Below are 14,289 nucleotides of genomic sequence, written 5' to 3' on the forward strand. Positions count from 1 at the left end.
CTACAGCCTCTGGTCTTGCACTGCACGTTGTGTCTGTCACAGTACCAGGATATCAGCGTCCGTCCTCTCTCTGCAGTCTTACAAGTTTATCTTGTGATTAGGTCATCAGGGCTGTGATTCCTGTGGTAAAATTCTGTCACATCTCTTGAAGCATAATTACACCCAAACAGCATGAATTGAATCTTGACTAAAACATTTATTTCTTGGTACAAAAAGAACAATTTCATCTCACATAATTGCACAGAAAAAATCTGAGCCACAGCTGTGACTAAAGTGCTTTTATTTCATGAATCTAGTCCAACATCTTTTCATTAAATATTAATGACTTTACTAACAGAACAAAAGTCTCCTTTAATGGGCACAGCTAAAGTCAAGTTTGTAGAGCTTCACAGACGCTAATGGATGAGCGCTGATGTGTGACATCCAGCACGCTGACAGATGAATACTGTGCTTTCAAACATCCCTTGCATTTTTAATCCGAGGGCTAACGTGTTTTCGAGCATCGCCATTATTCAGTGCACTATCTCGGCAGTTTCTCCTCATAAACTGCACAATGCCGAGTGAAACAGGAACCGGCTGCAGCGAGGAGACAAGCTCTCCTCCTTCACTCTCTTATTGAGATCAATAGGTTTTCGCAGTTCTCTGTGCTCACTGTGCACTGTTGCAGTATAAAGAGAATCCATCAAAAGCAGCTAGGTGCATTACACAGCTTCCAGCCCATGTCCACATTGATTCTGAAACTCCCAGGAGTGCAATGCCTGAATGCGACCGCAGTCTGCAGTTCAGTGAAAGCACGGCCAATTATTTCAGATCCGAATTTTCAAACAGGTGGAGAACATTTCAGTCAAACGTGTCTGTAATTCTGAGTGCTATCTGTTTGGTTTACTCTGTACATTTCCTCCAGAGCATTCCTGCTCCTTATAACCCAATTATGAAATTGTTTATAGGTGTCAGCCTCAGTCCAGAATAAGGTGAGCAACTGTCCAACATCCGATGCCAGTTGGAGCCATTAGCCCGCTCCTGAGTGGATTATGACCATTTTGTTGGTGACCCTCTGTGCTAGAATACTGGTGGGTCACTACTGGGCCATTATAAACTCCCAACCTGCCACAACTAGCCACTTGTCCAATTTGGCAGAGCGACAAGGACGGCTTTTTGGCTATGAGAACGTGGACTGCAAGGTCTGGCTGACCTCTAACTGACGAAACACTAAACTTTCTTACATCCTCCTTTGGAGAATCCCTCTGTTGCCTACCTTGTACCATCTCCATATCTGATAAATCTCAAGTATACTGGCTCAATTTAATAGCCGGTCAATGACGACAGTATAACCCTGTGCAATCCATAAGGCACAGCGCGCATTCTCAACCACGCTCAGTGTCTCGCCGAGCCTCAGCTCCGCTCTCTCTGGTACATTTTTTTGGTGTTAACACGAATGAAAACACCACCTCTAGACTCGTCCATCCATATCTGACAGCGAGACAAACGGTGGACACTGCAGGGGGAATGGCACAATATTTGGACGCACAGGAACTGTTTACGGGTCCTTGACCCTCTAATACCAGATTAGGTTAATGAGTGTGTGCACCAGGAATGGTTTTCCACCAGGGTTAATCCCCACGGAGGGCACAGACTTATCCTGCAGAAATCACCACTTTACCTTGCTTACCCGCCACCTGCTGTGTCTCATCAAAGTGTATTTGTGCAATTGTTGTTTACACGGCCCACGCTTTGATAACAGATCCACTTTCTTCTGATAAAAGAGCCGTTTTCAAGCCACAAAAGCATCCTCTGCTTTACCACTCTGACCGAATCCTCAGAGAATTTAAAGTCCTCAGAATAGACGCACCGGTTTCGACTCAGTCCCAAAGCCAACCTATGTCTTCGACCGCTCTCTTTCGATTGACAGCCAATGCAGACTACACCAAAAGATGCCAAGGCTTGTTGATGGATGGCACCTGCTCCTCCTCAGAGGAAATCAATTGAAGTCATGGGCAAGGATGGGCTGCTCAAGCACTTACACATGGCTTTCTGCCTGGGAAAAGATGGAAAGGAGGTCAGAGAGAGAGAGATGCCAACCATCTGTGTACAGAGGAGCACTGCCAAGCATCGCTCTCTTTTTACCTCAGTACTCGAAAAGACACACAATGCCTCCAAATTAGTCATGCTAGCTCATTCAAGCCACATTCAGCCACAGTTTCTGGGAAGTTCCAGCACCAGTTACGTACTCATCCCATCATTCATGCTGCTTAGTGCCCTCTCTGTGCATTAAACGGCCTAGTTATTAGTGAATAAGTGAACCAATCCAGTAGAATGTGAACTATTGTTACTGAACTCCATATCTCTATGATACTGTTTCTTATTTCGCGCCAACACATAGGTTCAGTCAGATATCCACAGCAGCATGTCTTCAGAGAGCACATGGGCCGCATTGGTGCAATGGGCCGGCATAGCTGCAATCTTAGACATGACCAAGCGTAGTTACCGAAACTCAACCTATGGTGCCGGCCAAATTATCACCACAGACTAATTTGAGGGAACTTTGTCGCCAACGAACGAGGGAGGTGGGATCCCCTGGCAGGCACCGGCCCGGCGAGTCGCATCCAGGACGGGGATCCTGTGTGCCACTGCACTGGCATCAGTGTGCGTGCCGATCCACTGCAGGACACGGGAAGAGGGCCGATGGTAGAGGGCCAACTGCTTGGAGCTGTAGCCACACATCCCGATCCCAACGGCTCCCAGCAGCATAGCCATACCAGGCACGGTCTTCTCCGCCGGAGGCGTCACGGCCACATTATGGTAGGCCTGCGTCTGAAAGAAAAGTAACGAATGCGATAAGCGAGGCACAACATGCACACCTCAGCTCCAGCTGGTGCTCCCAGCAATCCTGGAGAGATTAAAACCCCATCTTTTCTCATTTACTAAATTGTGGCCCGTTTCTTTTGACAAACAAAAAGCTCATCTATTTTGCGACATGGACAATTTCCTCCGTGGGCCCTTGACAATTATAAAGCACGTGGAGGAGCAAATAATAGAAACTTAACTTCATAGTTTCTAATGGAGCTGTGTCCCAGGCAGTTAAGAAGCCATTCCTGCAGCTCGCTCAACCAGTTCCCATTTCCACTTACAATGCAATGGACTGTCGCAGGCTTGGATTTCTCTATTGTTTGTGATAAACACTACTACTATTGAGCTAAAATATAAGCCGTTCTACAATTACTGGAACAGCAGCCTGGAAATATTGTGGTCTGTGCGTATATAATAAGATAGCACTGTGTTTCATCATCTTGTCACAACCGAATCTGTTGAGACAATGCACAGAAAAATGGCTGCACAATAGCAGCACGAGGCTTAGCGAAGCAAGTGTGCTGTATGATTTGTAACTGTCAATAAAACTCTGCACGTACCCATAAAAACAGCACCTTGCAAACATTTTGTCAGCAGTTGCTCCCAGATCATCAGCCTCCCTCTGGAGTGGTTCAGCAGAGACAGAGCATGCTAACCCCTGTATGAATCCCAGACTAAAGCACTACTTTTTATTTTAAAGGTCTTGCATTTGTCAGTAAAACTTAAAATCTAAGAAAAAAAAAACTTATTTTCTTAAATATTCACCTGAAACCTTTAGAACCTATCAAAGGCTCACACTCACCTGCAGCAGCCTGATGTAGCCAGGAGTGAGTCTTGGGAGCCTGAAAAACATCTGAGCTTCCCACGCTGGTCTTCCTGCTAAATCAGATGAATTAAAGGCCAGATGACTCTTGGCAGTCTCTATCTCAAGCTCCTCTCCCTGGACTCCCAGGACGGGAAACCCACTGAGATAGAGGGGTCGTCCGGGTGTTCGCACACCTAAGCTCAGCTGTCTGAGGCAGGACAGTCTGGTCAGCCCTTATAACGTCTCCTTCCTGACTTTACATAATAGGACAGCTGCAGGTGGTGAGCCTAAGGGGATTACATGAGCTGGCACACAGGGACAAAGAAGTCAGACTACACAGAAGGAAGGGTGGACGTGTAGGGAAAGGTGATCCTCGCTTCTTCTTTTGCCAAAGAATACAAACTGAGCGAAATCATATGTAAATATGTGCGATTGTTTTGCAAATTTCTGCACCTCAATCAAACTATAAACATAATCAAGGTTTTTATAAAATGTATAGAGTGTAGTGATGTGTGTCTGAATTATATGCCGAATATGTATGGATAATTTCAGAGTTGTTTCCAGTTTGATGCCAAAACAAAGTCAAAAATGATGAATAAGAACTTGTTGATTATGCAGGCACATTAGCATCAGGTGTAAAGGACTTCTGACTTCAGCATTTCCTTTAAAAGGCCCACACTGAAGAGGTGAAGTCATTTACAGTCCAGAGCCCATTTAAATCTGCCAAGTTAGTTGATTTGAATGTTTTTTGTGTGTTGATGTTGAAAGTGGCCTCTCCAGCTGTGTCAGCAACTTTCTTTAAGCTTTAATATCCTTCCTGGCTTCGGGGTCCCGGGTGCAGAGCGAGGTCTTATAATGAGGTAGCTGTGCTGATAACGTCGCTCTCGGTGGATGGGAGGAATTCTCTCCGGTGAGAGTTACCAACAATGACCTTCTTCCCATCTCTAGTAACAGGAACCAATTGTGCCTCCTGACTCATGCATCCACGAATAATCTCAAACTCTGGCAATAATACTGCAAAGTCATGATGTCATGGAAACTTGTGATGCCCACTGGGCTTTAAGCACAGAGACAATATACCACTTAAAATGTGAGAAAATGTCAAATCACAAACTGATAATTCTATTGAATATTTATTCAAATATGAATGTCAGGGTGGGGTTAAACCAGGACTGCTAACTGAAAATAAAGACAAGATGATAGTTTATTATACTTTTAATGAAATTTGCAGATTGTCTTGGTGGAGTTTGATAAACTCGGCCATCTGCTCCTTGCTATCTAAAATATATCAGGACACTGGAGTATATTCTCGACCATCTCACATTTCTGTTTAATCAGTTTTCTGTTTGATGTTTATTCAGCTGTGTGAAAACTATAACTTTAATCTCACCAAACTGATTTACTCAGGAACAAATAAAACACTGGAAAAAGCCAAACAATAACTTTTTAAAGTTATCTAAGTGACTCATATATTATGTTTAACCTGAGTAGCGAAAGACCGCGGGGGGTCTGAAAACAATGTGCCGGGAGTCCACTGTTCTCGCCGGCTCTAGTGAGCCTCGACCTCCCTGTCAGCTATCGAGCTGGTGGGTCACAGACGTCTCTGAAAACGTCGGAGCACTTTTGCAAATATGTGCTGTTTTGATAAATCGAGCAGATATTTGAAGTTTACACAGCTACATTCTCACCTGAAAATATCTTAAAAGTTTATTTTGTGACCCAGAAAGAGTAATAAGAGTAATATTAAAACTAAGTAGCTGCCACCGTTGGAATTGGCTGAATTCTGGGAAGGGTTGGGCCACGAAGGATACACCCGACCCATCCTTCAAATCTGGGGAAAAGGAGGATGCAGACTGGAGCAACTACGGATCAAACTACCAACCTTCTGATTAGCAGATGTCCTGCTCTTCCCATTTTCTTCACATCAGCTGCATTTATGAATATTATTAAGGTTAGCTCTGCTTTGATGACTACAACACAAATGTTACCTCAGTCTTATTTTGAGTAGCTACACACGCAACCTTCACAAAAACTCCCTTAAAAGGTCTGCAACTGGCTCACGGGCCACTTTTGAGAGGATAGCCAAATGGTAAGCCTCGCTGTCTCGAATCCAGGGATATCTCTCAATTCTTTAGAAGTTTAAACTTTTCTGTGGATGTGTGGAAAAAGTAACCTGCTTTCAGAAGTGCAGGAAATCCTTGCGGATTATCAAAGATGTTAGGATTTATACTGAGCTGAACTTAAAAACAATCCACCTTCCAGTCTTTGAGACGTTTGGGTCTGGACTGCAATCCTTGGAGCCATTAAGCATGGCTGAAGAAATGCACTAATCTCTGAATGATCACTGTTATATTATCTTAAGCATGTGTGCCCTTATTCTCTCCTCTGGCTAATGTCTGCATAATGAGCCCATGAGCTCCCATCAGATGCAGCACCTGGTGCATCCATCCATGAATGGAGGCCACAGATGGCAGCCCTCGTGCTAATTGTTCAGTCATACACGCATACACTCAGGGTGTGTATTACAGTGTATGATATAACCTGTCGGTGTCTACTGGTGCATTCCCGGTTTGGAGCAATTGTTCCTCTAAAGCCGGAACACGGCAGACAGCTCTCCCTCATGCCATCAAAAAGTCACTGTCCAGCTGAGATAAATCTTTGTCCTTTTCCTGAACTCGTCCCTTGGCATTGCATGATGGGTTAATGCATTAAAATAGGCTACCTGAGCTGCAGACAGGTATTGTGATGCAGAAGATTAAGCTACCTCCCTAGGTGGTACTGGTTTAAAAGGTCCATCAACAACAATGTGCTGGCATATTTAGCATATAGTTAGATAAAGGAGAGTAGCTTTGGGGATTATGTAATGGCACTAATTACTGTCCCTTATCATTCACCAGCATAATGAATATATGCATACACCCCATTAGTAGAACTGCCCTGAAGACCATCATTTCAGTGTAGTTATCCAGAAGTGCAAATATGAAGAGGCGCACGGCACAGCTGAGCAGTAATGGATTGGTGGGGAGTGTACTGGAGATAATTGAGGAGCTATTAGGTTAACGGGCTGGGTTTAAATTTCGTAACATCTGCAAACAACACTGATGCTTGAGGTAGAACTGACATTTGCTCTTCTGGCAATTAGGGGGTAAGATGTGATGGGGGGGGTTTGTCAGGCTAACACCAATAAAATGTTTCATTTATTTAAAATGCATACAGAAACGCTAAACAAGCGTAGCAAAGTAAAAGTTTGGTCGATAAAGACAACTTTGGCCTTACTAACGATGGGCGGAAGGATTTGTCTGGCTCAGGATTAACCGGCTTTGTTTTCCTCTTGCAAACGGAGGAGACGGGGTGTAAGAATAGACTGGGCACAGAACCAAAACTGACATATTTAGAATTTAATAAAACATTTCATGCATTGAAAGCAAGTCCATCATTTACAAACGCTGTGTATGAGCAAAAAGAAAATTCTTGGTAGAAATGATTCTTCAGTAGTGTCTCTGCGTCTGTTCGACTGGCAGTCTCATGGGTGTGTTGGAAAAAGCACGAGTCTTCTTGTCTCCCTGCATGGGAAGAATGTCTGTGATCCAGTATTGGAAGAGTGTAACGACTGCCGTGGTTTCCTCTACAAACACAAGGAGACAGAGCGAAACATTTCAGTTACTGCTGACAACACAAAACCACAGGAACACTCAGTATTTTCACAAAAGAGATTCACTTGCTGGTGTATTTTTGGCATAATGCATCAAAATCTGCTTCCTTCCCCCCGCATGTACGTATCCAAACCCCTAACAAGACAAATTCTTTCCTTTTACTCGCTACTGTTAGAAGAATATATTTAGCCTTTGCAGAAAGCAAAATGGACAATACAAAAGGCGGAGCAGTCAATCCAATGTCATTTGTGAGAAACTCCAGGGTGCAGCAAAATATGCTTAAGGGAAATCTGCTTTAGAGCTGCTCCTGCAGCCAATTGATTGCCACTACAAGGGTAGACAGAGTGAGGAGAGCTTTAGTGAATTCACCTGAGGGGCTTTAAAAGCACGCATGCACATGGATTAGCTCCTGCAAGTCACTGAATGTAGGTTACTTTAAAATACCAAATGCTCCCTGAACAAGGTGGATGTTATTAAGAAGTTTAATTATTTTAAATTTCCATACTGTGGGGACTGATAAATGTGAAGCGAGATGCAGCAGAAAGGCCGGGGCCTTTGCCTCCAACACTCAGATAAGCTGAGTGGAATTGACCCATAGCAGCCGAATCAAAAGTGCGACAAACACTCGTCTGCTCCGACACGATCTGCTGGCACGCCGGAATTAAAAACGGCAGCATTTAAAAACAGTGAACTGAAGCACGACTCATTATGAGAGAGCTGGGCAGTACGGGGGGGTTAGAAAAGCTTTCAGGCAGCTGTGGAGCAGCTGTATGGAAAGGGGACGGCAGGATCTATGGTGGACTCTAGCAAACTGGTTTTTACACAGCGTTGTCAGGGTTACGGGAAGGGGCAGACAAGCGTCACTTTGTGGCCGCCGACATGGCATTGGCCTGAATCCCCTGGCTCGTTTCTCGGTCTCATTCTCACATGCCTGCACTTGTGCGCGTGACAGCAGAAAAGTCCCTGCTGATCCTATTATGCAGCCAGCGGCAGATGAAACCGCGTCGGGAGACGTAGGAGCTATTTTGATTGTTGAGAGAGTCGAGGCGAGTTAAAACATGTTCGTTACTCACGGTCAGCTCGAGTAAGTCAGGGGCAGGTACGCACAGGTGAAGGCTGAATGAGACAAGTCAGGGCAGGTAACCGGCAAACAATCCTAATCGGCGTTTGCCCCCTAACACTGGGAGGCGAGCGTTAACCTGCAGGGACGGGCCCGACGAAGCGCTCGGGGCAGGTTCCAGCAAGAAGAGCCTACTGTAGGCGTGGATGCATGAACCAGCGAGACACAACAATAAACACAGGCCTGTCATTCAAAGGAAAAAAGCTCTTTATTTGTGAGTTTTTACTGACCTGCAGACATGCAGGAGGAGTTGCTGCAGAGCTCCTTCAGAGCTTTTTCTAGCTTTCCTGTATCCGTTTGCTGAACAAGTGTCTTGAGACTGTACAGCTGCTTCAGGACTGAGTTAGGTTTGCTTCTGCCGTCTATGGCGCCCAGAAGGCCGTCCACTGTAGCAGACAGGTCAGGGATCGTGGAAGCATGAGACGAGGCTGAGGAGGGACAAGTGGTCTGTTAAAAAGAAGCCTTCAACATCAAATTAAGCATTTTATAAAACATCAAAAGGACCAATAAATGCCTATTTCTTTAATGTACACACGGTGACTCATGCACTGACCAAATATAAAGAAGACTCTTCAACTTTATTTACATTAAAAAATAACTTACTAGTTTCTCTCATTTTTAGTGCTTTTCTAACACGTATGGAAGGCTTTCATTTTCATTGAAAACATGTTCATTTCTCAGTAATGGGCATTTAACAATGCAGTGTAGGGTTTTTTGCACATTAGCATCCAAAATATATCCAAATAAACAAAACATTAGAAACTAAAATCACCGTGAGCATTAGGAATGCCTACAAGGTGTAATACTGAGAACATGAGCTTCATCCAAGTGGTCCCTACTTACAATCTGACAAATACATTTCCATCGTTGTCCTGAGGAAGTCTGACACCTCAGCTGCTCTCCTCTCGTCTTCCTCCTCCTCCTCTCCATCTTTTCGATACGTGAACTCCAGCGCAGCGGCCCGAGGCATCAGACCCATGGAGAGCAGCTTCTGTTTGTGCCGTTTCTTCTTCAGCTTTCGCTTCTTGTTCCTGCTAATTCGCTCGGCCCCCTCATCCCCCGCCGTCTGATTCTGACCTGTGCCGGACTCGCTCCCTGGAGTTGCCTCGTCATTCCCAGAGTCTTGACAAACGGTTGCTTTCTTCTTCCTTTTCCTCCTCCTCCGTTGTTCCTCTGCCTCTTGCTCTTCATCCAGCACTTTGTCGCTCTCGTGGTTGTTCCCCTCTATAAGCAACAACAGATTAAACTCTTCATTAGTTTAAAAACAGTCTTTAATTGATTCACGATCCCGTGATCCGGACAGATCGGATTTTAAAAGGTCAGATTGTGTTCACATTGTTAAAGTATGAATCGTGTATCCACCTGCACTCTGGGCCTAATGGCTAAAACAGGAGGTGGGCATCGTCCATTATGGTGAAAGCTGGGAGACGGCTGCTTTCCTTTCAGCCAATCACTGCACAATCTAATTCCACTAATTAGATGTTCCCTCTTTTTCACTGATTGCAGTTCAATCAGCAAAATCATCTGGTGTGGCCTCTGATTGAAAAGACACGGTCAAATCTGCAAGTGCGACCATCGCTCGTTCTGAGCCCGGCAATTTGAGATGTTCCATTAAATAAAAGGGAACATTTAACAGAACAGTGCTCAGGTGATGCACGAGCTTTTACAGTGAAAGAACATTAACACATTCCTCCCACCTTATGGAAATCATCCTTTAGTTTAGCAGCTTCATTGGGCTTTCCATTTTTCAGCTTTTCTCTTTTGCAATTATCACATTGCTAAAATCTCTCCGCTGTCACATTACCGAATGACTAAACCTCAAAAGAGAACCCGTCCACAAACAGCAGTCTTGGATCTTCTCTAGCTTGCCACATCTCCCCTTTCCTTAAAAAACCCACGAAGCGCAGAGAGGTCAAAGAAACGAGCTCGCGCTGACTTCTCAGTGACCCGTTTGTGAGCGGTGGACTGGAGCCAGAACACAAAGCAGCAGAAGTGACAGTGGCAGTGCAGAACTGACCGACATAGTGCAAGGAAAACACAAACCAAGGAAGCTACTGCTCATATCAGACATGCAAATACTCCATTTATCCATTTTTTTACATTTAGAAACATTTTAAATTATTATTTTGTGACAGATTGAAATGATAGACTACTTCAAGTCATTATGTTTTTTGTTATATAAATATATTTAAAAGCCAGCCAACTGCAGACATGAGCGAGACAGATGAAGTCAGGCCGGCTCGGACGCCGCCCAGATCAACAAGGTCTGCATCAGGTGTTGAGGAACCAGGGCTCCCTGACGAGAAGTGAGCTACTGGAACAAGAAGGCATCGGTGGGCAAGATACAAAAACAGGGTGTTGTTGGGATGCTACTACGCAAGTAACCCCAGCGGAAGAGGTTACATGAATAGGATGCGGAGCACTAGGTGCGGTGACTCCCAAGCTCGGCGAGCGACTCCAGCAGATCCCAGAAACAACATCGGACATCTCTGTCAAGAAGAGCACAGTCCTAGAAACAGCCAAGATACAGCGCAGGACCCTCAAGCTCCCAGGCCTCTGGTAGAGCAGCGGCCTCCAACCTTTTTTGCGCCACGGAGCGGTTTAATGTCACACAATATTTTCACGGACCGGCCTTTAAGGTGTCGCAGATAAATACAACAAAATAAAATGAAATGCGCCAACAACATTGAGAGTAACATCTTCCTCTCTGCCCCTTAATGCTCTCTGGTCGCTATGGTAACGCGTAAATATTTCTTTCAAAATAAGACACACAACTACAACACGGGAAAAGACCCAGGGAAACAGAGTTAATGATAAAAAAAACCCCTAAATTTCACGCCGAGCCTCAACTCTCGCAGCCCGGTACCAAACAACTCAAGGACCAGCCCGGGGGTTGGGGACCACTGTGGTAGAGGACCCGAGCTTGGAGGATAAACTGCTCGCAGGGCGAGAGGGGAATTTTATATATATATATATACGGTATATATACGGTGAGCATAGCAGCCCCACCCATGTGCTGTTCAAACCTCTGTTTGTGACAGTCAACCAATCAGAAAGTGACTGGCTTAAGAAGAAGATTTAAAACTGCTACTTTCAGGATGGACTGAAGGATGATAACGGCAAGCTACTCTACAGAGTCCAAGAATTTGATGCAATTAAAAGAAAAAAAAAAAACAGGTTAAGATAAACTTTCCTTTTGATTGTTCAGAAACAAGATTTTCTCGAGGATCCAAAGGAAACCCAAAATCAGATGAACTAAAATAGATGTCCGTTTCTCAAAACATGTAGAAATACGGTTCTACATTTTGCAGCTAACGTGAATGTGAAGAGAGATCTGTTCATTCAAGACTAGGACAGCTTTTCTCTTTCTACACCACGTCAACTACATCAACTCTCCTCTTTGTAAAATATTACACTGAAGCCTTTATGAACCTCCGCAGAACTCAAACTCTAGTTGACCTTAAACAGCTCTCTGGGTTGCAGTTCCCTTGAAGGCTCGCTACCCACTAAATCGAAAATGTGTTCAATTAGGAACTGTTACACTTACGAGTGCAATTAATCAAACTTAACCTTGTCAGTCATTCCAGCGGCCACCCTCAGACGATGGTCTGTGTAAGCCAGCAAATCACTTTTTTCACTGAGGTAAAGCAGAAGCTCTTCAGCTAAACGACGGTCTGAGTTACAGAAGATGATGAGTGTAACGAGCCGGCGCTTTTATTACAGCCTCATCACTTTGGTACTTCATGACAATAGAGAGAGGAGATAAAACAAACAGTCTTTAAATGATCCATATCAAATGCAGAGCATGTGACTCATCCTTGAATACCGCTGCCAGACAGCTCGATTCATCGCAGGTCAAGAAGATTTTAGCTCGGCATAAATCAGCTCACAACTCAGCCTCCAACATGTTATTAATAATAGTTAAATATCTCCTTTATAAATTATGCAAGTTTGCCCCGACAAGCACATTTAATCGGCCTATCGGAGTGAAAACAGAGCCACCCAGGCTCACTCACCATCTGCACAAGTTCTCCTCAGTTAAAGAACACGACTGATTTTCACTGTCTGTTTCCCCAACAACAGTGGCAGAGACAATCAGAAAGAGTAACTTTATTACTACAGAGCGCCAACCTGGAGGAGGCCCATGAGATAAATCTCTCCTAGCTTTATGGTGCACAGCGCCAAGTCCATAAATGTAAGATTATGGGTGACGTACCAGCTGGTTCCTCCACGCTATTTATGCTTTTTAGCTGCTGTAGTGAGACCGATTCCTCTGAATGTATATCATAGTCTGCAGGAGGAGGAAGGACCGTGTACATCCGCCTGCCTGGTTTGGCTGCGCTCTGTCTCTTCACTGCATCTCCTGAGACACACAAGGCAAATAATGTAAGGCACTGAAACACAAAGGAGGGAGGAACGTGTTAGTAATTATCATGACTTTACCCGAGGCCGTGTCCTCTCCAGGAGCTTTGCTTTTCAGATGTTTCTTTTTGCCTAGAGCTTCTACAATATGTGGTGGGCTCTGTTCCGTCACCACCTCTTGGATGGCAGGGTAAAGCTTCTGGAGAACTTTTGACTGGAACACTGAGTGACACAAAGACAAGCTGTGTTAACTACGCATATTCAGGCTACATGTGATCTAGTCCATGTGGGAATGAAGCATGAAAACAGGATGTAACCCGCTGACTTTGAAAACTGAAACAGGTGATGTTCATGCTGTTTGTGACTGCAATAACACAGCCTAACAATGAACACTGTGTTTACAAACTTATTGTGATGCCAAACAGTTAAGATAAACTTAGAGTACACTGCCAGTCTTTAGTTTTAGTCTTTGTCATTTTCCTAAACCATCAAAACAAGAAGGAAATGTCAGTGAGTACGTTTATTCAGAACATAGAGGACTGAGATGTCCACACGATCGTGACCACATAAAAACTAATAAAAGCTGATCAAATATGAATCACCAAAAAACAAAACCTCCTGTCTTCTCGGGTACGTCTTCCAAAGTCAACGAGTGATTTTAGGGCTTGACAGAGGAGCACGTGCTTTTGTTTACAACACAGAATCCAACTTAACGCGAGATTTAGCTAGCTACGTTATTTGGGTACTTTAGCGAGCTAAAGAGTTACGAGCTCCGTGTGTGTTTTTGTATGAGATGAGTCATTTCTGGCGGTGCTTACCTTCTTTCCTATGTGCCATATTCAAACATCCACCACAGTCGAAGCAAAGAAAACATGAATTCCAACTCTGCAGTCAGCTAGGAAGTTACTATGCTATCAAGCTAGCTGAGTTAGCTAGCAAGCATGCTACAGCAGCTTTTTAAATGAGCTAGCTTGACGCGCACGTCCCGCTCAACTTAAAGATCAGAGATATTCATCTGTCAGTATCATCGCCACAGAGCTCCAGCTTCTTCAGCAAAGCCCACTAACCCAGAGTAATGCGCAAAACTGCTGAACCGCGCACTTCACCGGCTACCACACGCGCACTCTGACGACCAAGAGACTTCGCTTCCTTTTGCGCCAACTTCTATTCAAAATCCGGCCAATTTAAAATGCACGTAGTCCTCACAAACAAACACTCTCTGTATATACTTAATGTTATGTATTTACGGGATTACTCGAATCTATTCTTCACATCGGCAGACGAATCAACCTCGTTTATAGTGTAATATTCATTAGCCTTGCGTATTTCAAGGAAAAAGACTCAAGAAGGTCTGGATTTGTAGAGCGAACTTAAAAATGACTCCAGCTAAAATGATTATTATAAAACCATTATTAGTTATCTGAGCAGGTGTATCATACTACCAGAGCAACATACGTTTTTTTTTTTAATGTCCACTTTTATTCTTTCCAATGGGCTACAGC

General features: G+C 44.2%; 2 protein-coding genes across 2 annotated transcripts; both read right to left on the reverse strand.

Moving 5' to 3' along the window:
- Positions 1 to 2,267: 2,267 nt before the first annotated feature.
- zgc:193593 (uncharacterized protein LOC564090 homolog) lies at positions 2,268 to 4,059 on the reverse strand. Its single transcript, XM_040049009.1, has 2 exons — positions 3,650 to 4,059; positions 2,268 to 2,811 (listed from the first exon to the last, which is right to left on the reverse strand). Exons 1-2 carry the CDS (start codon positions 3,698 to 3,700, stop codon positions 2,527 to 2,529), a joined length of 336 nt encoding a protein of 111 aa, XP_039904943.1. The 5' UTR covers positions 3,701 to 4,059; the 3' UTR covers positions 2,268 to 2,526.
- A 2,976-nt stretch (positions 4,060 to 7,035) lies between these two features.
- On the reverse strand, positions 7,036 to 14,163 carry LOC120744501 (glutamate-rich protein 1). Its single transcript, XM_040048957.1, has 6 exons — positions 13,606 to 14,163; positions 12,869 to 13,009; positions 12,642 to 12,788; positions 9,269 to 9,649; positions 8,656 to 8,853; positions 7,036 to 7,277 (listed from the first exon to the last, which is right to left on the reverse strand). The coding sequence occupies exons 1-6, from the start codon at positions 13,622 to 13,624 to the stop codon at positions 7,141 to 7,143; spliced, it is 1,023 nt and encodes a 340-aa protein (XP_039904891.1). The 5' UTR covers positions 13,625 to 14,163; the 3' UTR covers positions 7,036 to 7,140.
- Positions 14,164 to 14,289: the final 126 nt, after the last annotated feature.

The sequence above is a fragment of the Simochromis diagramma genome, unplaced genomic scaffold, assembly GCF_900408965.1.
Source record: "Simochromis diagramma unplaced genomic scaffold, fSimDia1.1 OVJJ01000305.1, whole genome shotgun sequence".
Classification (NCBI taxonomy): domain Eukaryota; kingdom Metazoa; phylum Chordata; class Actinopteri; order Cichliformes; family Cichlidae; genus Simochromis; species Simochromis diagramma.

Coding starts and splice junctions, on each gene's coding strand:
- LOC120744501 (XM_040048957.1), bottom strand. Junction 9,650..12,641: donor TAGCGTGGAGGAACCAGCTG/GTACGTCACCCA, acceptor TGTTGCTTATAG/AGGGGAACAACCACGAGAGC. Junction 7,278..8,655: donor CTCCTCCTGCATGTCTGCAG/GTCAGTAAAAAC, acceptor TTGTGTTTGTAG/AGGAAACCACGGCAGTCGTT.
- zgc:193593 (XM_040049009.1), bottom strand. CDS start 3,700: ATGTTTTTCAGGCTCCCAAGACTCACTCCTGGCTACATCAGGCTGCTG. Junction 2,812..3,649: donor GCTACATCAGGCTGCTGCAG/GTGAGTGTGAGC, acceptor CTTTTCTTTCAG/ACGCAGGCCTACCATAATGT.